We start from the raw sequence: 8,526 nt of genomic DNA, 5'->3' as shown, positions 1-8,526 counted from the left end.
GTTCATCCTGTGACCTGAACCGGAAACACATTAGGAAGTGTGCCAAAAATTAAATTGTTTTACGATTTGTTTTTTCATATCATGTCATATTTATTTTTCAGTTATTTTAGTTGGCGGTGTTAAATATTGTTATTATATTGAAATTAATATGTGTTTTCCACTCACTGCATTAAACTGCAGAGCTAAGCGAAGTATTCAACCGGTAAATGGTTGACCTGCGTTCATTTAGCAGCCTCTAGTGGTTGACCGAACAAGGGAATATCCACGGCTCTGTGAGACAGTGGATGTTTATGACGATTATCTAATTAAAATCAAAGTAAAAATGTATTACGTAATCATTGCATAAAGATGACGCAATTTTTCACAGAATCCTCGATAGTTACTATAGCAACAGGTCTAAACCACAATCTGCAAATCACAGTGTAGCACTCGGTGTTGTCCCATTCATGAAGAGTAAGAACTTCCATATGTAACATATGTGTAAGTGTATGTGTGGTTCAGTTGAAGATTGGCTTACAATGTTTACATTAACGTACATTCTTACGGCAAAAGGGTACTGGCAGCGGTGGGATTCGAACCCACGCCCCCGAAGAGACTGGAGCCTTAATCCAGCGCCTTAGACCGCTCGGCCACGCTACCGTGTTTCAATGTCGTCGGAGTAGGGTTTGAAGAGCGTCATGTATTCTGTGACGCAATACAAATATATCAGAACTATTTTGGTACTATAGAAGGTATCCCAAATAAATTATGAGATCTGCATCAAATCACACTGATTACAATGTTGATTTTGTCACAACTGGAAAGTCTGCCAACTCTTACTAGTATAAAATATTTGCAAAACATCACCTTAAAGAGTTATTGGACGGTTGCTCAGTACCATCTAAGATCTTTCACTATTAGTTATTGAAAACAACCATCCTCCATCAACTAATTTAGTGTGTATCTAAGGCTTATTTTTGTGTAATCACTTAATATACAACAACATCCTTTAACAATGTTTATTAGAATTCTGAAGTAAATGTAAAGTTTGAGGGAACAATAAAACATGCTTCCCACCACGACTCTCAAGCACATCATTCTTAAACTATATAGGAATATACTCATTTTGAGACAGTCTACCAGTAGTACTTTGGTGTGAATGGCACCAGATACAGAAATACAGGAGTGTCCATTTTAAAAAAGACAAATCACAATAAAAACAGACACCTCTAAGTAAAATACTAGACATAGATAAGGACATCACACTGTACAATATGAAAACTGTATTTATACGCATCATAAAATGTGCCAGCATAATGGCAATTTGACCCCCATGGCAGTGAAACCTGTACATGCTGACCAGTCTCTTGGGATGGACAGTTCAAACAGCCCCAGAAGATAAGGGAAACTAAGGAGGTTGGCAAGCAGGGCTCAGGATTTTTTGGAGGGGTAGATGGGAGGTAAGACCCGACGAGAGTTGGCACGGACCCATGGGTGATCAATGACACTCTGTAGTGACAGGCGATCAATGGGGTTGTGGCGAAGCAGCTTTGAGATCAGGTCGCGAGCTCCATCTGTGATGATTTTGGGGAACTTCAAATCCACCTGCAAATAACAAGTTGACATGTTTATTTAATCAACTGAACGACTATGATAGTACAAAGTACAAGAATACTTCAAAACAGCCACGACGTGAACATCATGACAGCTGGCAACTAGCCTTCACCAGGTTAATACAAATAAGTGAATGAAAAGTGATAACAAATTAATAATTTTAGTTACTTTAATATTTATTGAAGAAAGTATTCAATATAGACAAAAAATGGTGGCAGGTTCACTTGCCTGTTTACTACCGTTCTTACAGCTATTGTCATTACTACAGTATTTTCTATCCTTTTGTCTTCTAGTATTTCTTATATGTACACATTCAGTGTTGTGCTGCTACTGGAATCTTAATTTTCTGAGGGCTCTGCCCAAAGGGTCAATAAAGTTCTATCTAATCTAACGTAATCTACTCATACTCGTCTTGATTCGCTCATCTGGGTCTGGGTCGCGAGGGCAGCAGCCTCAGCAAAGAAGCCCAGACAGCCCTCTCCCCAGCCACTTCCCCCAAGTCTTCCGGGGGAATCCTGAGATGTTCCCAGGCCAGCCGAGAGATATAATCCCTTCAACGTGTCCTGGGTCGGCCCCGACGTCTCCTACCGGATAGACATGCCCAAAACAACTCCCCAGGGGAGGCATCCTCACTAGATGCCTGAACCGCCTCAACTGGCTCCTCTCAACATGGAGGAGCAGTGGCTCTACTCCGAATCCCTCCTAGATATCCAAGCTCCTCACCCTATCTCTAAGGTTGAGCCCAGCCATCCTGTGAAGGAAACTCATTTCAGCTGCTCGTACCCGTGACCTCATTCTTTCGGTCATTACCCAGAGCTCATGACCATAGGTGAGGGTCAGAAACGTAGATCGAACGGTAAATTGAGAGCTTTGCCTTTCGGCTAAGCTCCCTCTTCACCACAACAGACCGGTTTAGCGTCCGCATCACTGCAGACGCCGCCCCAATCCACCTGTCAACCTCCCGCTCCATCCTACCCTCACTCGTGAATAACATCCCGAGATACTTGAACTCCTCCACCTGAGGCAGGACTTCTTCCCCGACCTGGAGTGGGCACTCTACCCTTTTCTGGCTGAGGACCATGGCCTCAGATTTGGAGGTGCTGATTGTCATCCCAGCCACTTTACATTCGGCTGCAAACCGCCCCAGCAAGAGCCAGAGGTCACTGAAGCTAAGAGGACCACATCACCTGGAAAAAGCAGAGATGAGATCCTCCCACCACTGAACTTGACCCCCTCCCCCACTTGGCTGTGCCTAGAAATTCAGTCCATAAAACTTATGAACAGAACCGATGACAAAAGGGCAGCCCTAGCAGAGTCTAAGCCTCACCAGGAACAGGTCAGAGTCTAACGTAATCTAATCCAATATAAGTAGCGTGTTGACTACTTCTAGATTCTCTGATTCAGTTCACTCATTTACTTTCTTGGTCAATTCCACTGGCATTTTCAGTTGAATAACCTTGCAGCTGGCACGTCTGTTTCTGCACATGAAATATGACACCATGGCAATGCGGCCCTATTGTTTATCTGTTCCTAGGTAACCCACTTCAATGATGATTCAATGATTCTGGGGATAGCAATGTGATTGGCCATTGGGAAGTTGTTGTATTCCAAAATTACTAATATCTCCCAAAATATTGGTCCTATCAACTTGCTGTTTTCGTTAGTCTCTTCCTTGACCAAAAATACATAAGTATGCCAAACTGCAGCAGTCAGCTTTGTCCGGATTTTGTGCGATGCCCGAGTCCACTTCCCTTTTATAATATAGAATGATTTCCCCTTAAAAGTTCACAAATGTATGAGAACAAGAATAAGTTATGTAGCATTTTTTAAAGACAAAAATAATGTTATGAGAAATGATTTGCCAATCCCAAATATGTCATCTCATCCTGCAGGACATAAATCCATTTGTAAGTTTATCATTAGCAAGTAGCTACTGGCTTCTTACACCAATAAGAACACTTAATAAGAGTGCTCATAAATAAAATTGAGTAATACTCCCTCTAATTCAGCACTGCTTTCAGAAATTCTATATTTACAGACTGTAATCATCACAGCTGCCTTCGTGGCACAGGTCAGGAGCATTTCGATCACATCATCATATTATTAGTTTTCCATGTCTGAGGACTGTTCACACAATATACATTAATAAAAATGCTACAGGAATTAAACATGTGATAATTAGGCCTTAAAAAATGCAATGTTCTTGTTTGAAGGTCAAGCCCCCAGAGTGGCTTAGAGAGATTCTGGCTGTCATCCAAATGTAGTTAATAACACCTGATCTAAGATGCTAATTTTGTTTCCACACATGACTTTGAGAACAATGAAACACTTCCACACACTCTTAGCATTTAGAAACAGCACCACTGTCCATCATGCAGACCTGTTCAGAGCGTTTTAAGACACTCAAACATTTCCTGCCACATACTGGAAACCTTTTCTTCATTCAAATGTCAAAACTTATTTTAAATTTACTGTATTAGTCAGAAACACAACACAAACCTTCATAATTCTTTTGTATGTTTCTGAATGGCTGGCAGTTTCAAACGGTGGGTTGCCAACTAAGCATTCATAGCAAAGAACACCAATACACCACAGGTCCACCTTCTCACTGTGGGTGTGTCCCTCAATCATCTCTGGAGGAAGATAGTCCAGTGTGCCACACATTGTACGACGCCTGGAAAGTTTAAACAAAAATAATAAGCAAGAAAACATACGTAAAAGACCACAGTAGTACAGAGCAGGATTAAAAGGCACTATGTAAGATTTCCATGTGTTTGTGGTGAGTGCCACGTGTCCGTTGACACTACCTGACTGTATTTCTAAGCCATCATTATCTTGAGTTGCACATGATTGCAGTGGCAGAAGAGAAGCACTGAAAAACTCAAGTGATTGTGACAATTTTTGTGTAAAACCAACCAGAGTCCTCTACGTAAAAATCATTGTATTGTGGTTATTATGGATGTAGGCAACTAAGCCTGCATTAGCTGAGCAATAAAGTCATCAAATGTCAACGAATAAATAGTTTGCAGCACAAATCAGACTCCATCTTCCATAGTGCACCTTTTAACATCATACACTGATAACACTATAATTCTCACCTTAGAGAAGGTGCATGGACCGACCAGCCAAAATCTGCTATTTTTAGCTCTCCACGATAGCCCAAAAGCAGATTTTCTGGCTTTATGTCACGATGAATCACTTTCCTCTCATGACAATAGAGCAGTGCATCAGATATTTCCTCCATGTACTAGGAGAGTGAAGACAACCTTGGTCAGTATACTTTTAGCAGAACAATTTTTAAAAAAAATCCTAGTCAATAGCTAAACATCTAGACTATTGCAGAAATCACATGTTTTTATGTTGCTCTGGTAAGTTATTTTATTCAACATAAGATTTTATAATTTTCCATTTCAGCTTTGTGGAATACCAACATAAGCTAAATGTTCTGCTTTTAAAAGGCAGCATAATCTCTTACTGTGGCAGAACGCTGCTCATCAAATCTCCCACATCTCTGTAGTTCCTTGTACATTTCACCACGTGGAGCATATTCAAGGACCAAGAATACTCTTTTGCGGTCATGGAAATAATTGTAGAAGCGCAAGATGTTGGGATGCCTGAGGAAAAAACACATTATTCATTCTAAGTAAATGATTACTCAACTGAAGGAATTCCAGGAGGATGTTAATTTTTGTGGTTAATGGCATAGAATGTTTTGCAGAATACTAACTTAAGATGAGCCTGAATCTCAATCTCTCTCCTGAGTTGATGCTCCACACCCTCCTTTTCCATTTGGGACTTGAAGAGCACCTTCAGTGCCACTATTGCTTGTAGCTTCTTCACTCTTGCAAGGTAGACATTGCCAAACTTGCCCTTCCCTAGTGGTCGGCCAATGTCAAAGTCATCAATTGTGATTTTCCTGTTGAAATGTACAAAATTTAATATACATGGATTAATCATTTAGAAGGACGGTAGCCGATTGTCCTGTTCTCATAGTATTATACTTACTTTGGAGGTGAACTGGAGGATGAGCCAACACACTCTCTCCCAGGGCCTAAAAATAGTTATATGATCAACACAGGAAAATTTGCTGTCCTGCCTCAAATATTTGTTGATATGACATGAAAAGTTACCTGTGACAGCATTTTTGTCTACCTCTGGGCGAGACTTCACCTGAACACGTTGTGGGCCTGCTATCAAGTTAGGTGTAGCATACTGATATTAAGTAACACAGAGAAACACAGAGAAATACAGAGAAATTAAGGATTTAATATTTTAGTATTAAAAAACATCAACTAATTAGATCATATCACGCTATGTCACAGGGGTCGGCAACCTTTACAACCTAAAGAGCCATTTTTGTCTTGACAAAAAAAGAAAGAAGTCTAACTGGAGCTATGAAAAAAAAAAAAAAAAATTAAACCCATCTACATTTTACCATGAGGTGGCTGCTTTGCTGTAGCCTATTTGTGATTAGTTTGCTATTTAACTTTGTATTTCCATTACAATAATGCAATGTCTGGTGCATTTATGAAATTATACAACTACAAGAAAGAAAACTTTCAAGATTTGTACAATTTTTTTTAATGATGGACACTATTTCCAAAACATATTTACGTTGTGTAATGGAGAAAAAGCACAACTTTCATGTACAGTGGCATACTTACAAACTACTAACAAATGCAAATCGAGCATCTTGTATTGAATTTGGCCAGAAAATAATCCATTTTTGTTTTTATGCTGTCAAAAAATTATTTTATCCCATGTAAAGCCTGTGCATTTTTGCAGATGGACAAAGGTAGAATAGATTTAGGCCTATAACAATGTTAAAAAGTTATTACTCATTCAGTTCGTTTCAAAATGTTCCTTATGCTTTTTTGACCAGAGGAGCCATAGAGAAAAGCTAAAGAGCCACATTTGGCCCCGGAGCCACAGGTTGCCTACCCCTGCTATGTCATAAAGGCACTGAAAATACTTACAAAGTTTAGGAAAAAAGTCAATTACATGTGCATTTTTATATCTAAAGGTGATAATACATCTTTCAGAAAATGTTATGACAACAGTTATGAGACACAGATTAGCAAGAAACTAAAGGTTTAACTAATATCCCAACTTACAGGTCTCTGGAAACCTTTGGGCTCATAATTTTCCTTTCCTTTCTGTAAAGAAAAAAAAAAAGTGCATAACTCACATGACCGTAGAGCAAACTATGTTTTCTTGTAAAACAGGTGAGACATTTTAGCTGTGAATTACATTTTTTAAATTTTGGTATTGGTCAAAGTAAGCAGAACCAGCAGGGTATTGATATACACAACAGCTTTAACAGCTCGTAGTGATAAGAGACAGCTGACAGATCGTTTAGAATGGAAAATTTTAACACTGCGTCTTTGCTCAGATTCTTCATGAACTTTATTAAAACTATTAAGATTTATTAGAGTTTAGTGTTATGGACAACCAGTCTGCCTGGTAACTGGCAAAATTAGTCTAGATGTTTGAGTATATGCTTACAGTGACTGGTAACGTTTAACAACAAAGAGAGGAAACTCATTTGGGCTTTGTTATTAACACAATCCGTGGTTTCTACTTTTCTGTGGGTGTGAGCCAATTCATATACAACAATAGTCAGCAAAACTGTATATTTGTTTATACATAGATTCAACAGGAAAACAAGAGATGAGGGCAAACAAGACTTTTAAAATCATGCAGATGACATCAGTTACATTTTCACCACCACAATAACGAAAAATCTGCTATGAAGGCCCGGTAGGCTGTAAGGTACAAAAAGACATACAGTTGTCTTGTATGATGTCATATTTACATTTGCACAGGAGTAATAATTCATTCAAGTATCAGACATGCTCTACTTGCACATAGTGGTCATACCTATTAAATAAACTCGATTAAGTAACGTAACGCTAAAAACACTTAAGATGGATCGACTGTTAAAATGATCTGGTAGTTCTGTCTTCTTTGCCTTCATTTACAAAGCTACAATGCAATTTATTGACTTATTTCTATTTTAATACCAGATGAAATGCATATATTTTTTTTCGTCTATGTCGGTTGTCGTGTATACTCTTCCTGGTATTGTTTCAACAAATTAACGCAACGTTACACCCAGAACACTGAAGCTAACGTTAGCAAGCACACGTTAGCTTGTCTGCTATGATAGGTTACAATGTGACCAAAACATTTCACGACACTGCAAGTTGTTTAGTAACATGAAACATTACCAAGTCTAATTTTACTGCTATAAAATGAAAAACACGTGAAAAGTTACCTGCATCGTTGCGAAGAAATGCACTTTAACCTTTAATGTGGACAGTCTAACCAGAGTATTTTGAACTCTCTATCGGCCGCCAACGTTTTCAAAAAGCCACTGAACACGAACGCGATTGGACAGAATGCTCCACCCCAAAGCTTCCTATTGGTTGCAAGTATTACAGGATGAGGCATGTGATTGGTACAGACCGATGCTAGTCAAATGTTGTCACAACTTTTATTCTTTTTCAGTGACGTCTCAGCACTCATTGAGCGTACTTGTTTTGGCACATTGTAGTTGGAACTATTGGCATTTATTCGATATTACTCTATGAATATGTATGCACCCGTTGTTTATTATTACACCGTTTTGAAAATTTTAATAACAGGCAGTCTCTTGGGTATTATTTCTGTTTTTACTGTGAATCCTTGAGGTTTGCTTAGTGCTTCCTGTACACTACAGCACCTGCTTCCTGACTACAACATCCTGAGTTTTCTGTTAAATATTTTTTCTAAAATAGTTACTAGGCTATAGATCAGGGGTTCCCAAAGTGAGGTACGCGTACCCCCAGGGGTACTTCGAAGAAGCCCAGGGGGGTTTTGAATTTTTTTTTTTTTTAAATACAATAAATAAGTCATCATGTACCGTGTACAAAATAAATGAGAATTAATGCT

The 8,526-nt window shown here is 38.9% G+C and overlaps 1 protein-coding gene and 1 non-coding gene across 2 annotated transcripts; both read right to left on the bottom strand.

Annotated features, from left to right (window-relative positions):
• Nucleotides 1-557: 557 nt before the first annotated feature.
• On the bottom strand, nt 558-639 carry trnal-aag (transfer RNA leucine (anticodon AAG)). The gene has a single exon. It is a non-coding gene; the product is annotated as a tRNA-Leu (tRNA).
• A 345-nt stretch (nt 640-984) lies between these two features.
• On the bottom strand, nt 985-8,229 carry aurkb (aurora kinase B). Its single transcript, XM_030144654.1, has 9 exons — nt 7,871-8,229; nt 6,708-6,749; nt 5,724-5,805; nt 5,599-5,644; nt 5,321-5,509; nt 5,069-5,207; nt 4,692-4,840; nt 4,093-4,267; nt 985-1,584 (listed from the first exon to the last, which is right to left on the bottom strand). Exons 1-9 carry the CDS (start codon nt 7,874-7,876, stop codon nt 1,411-1,413), a joined length of 1,002 nt encoding a protein of 333 aa, XP_030000514.1. The 5' UTR covers nt 7,877-8,229; the 3' UTR covers nt 985-1,410.
• Nucleotides 8,230-8,526: the final 297 nt, after the last annotated feature.

This window comes from Sphaeramia orbicularis, chromosome 10 (genome assembly GCF_902148855.1).
Source record: "Sphaeramia orbicularis chromosome 10, fSphaOr1.1, whole genome shotgun sequence".
Lineage (NCBI taxonomy): Eukaryota > Metazoa > Chordata > Actinopteri > Kurtiformes > Apogonidae > Sphaeramia > Sphaeramia orbicularis.
This window is presented reverse-complemented; position numbering and strand designations above follow the sequence as displayed.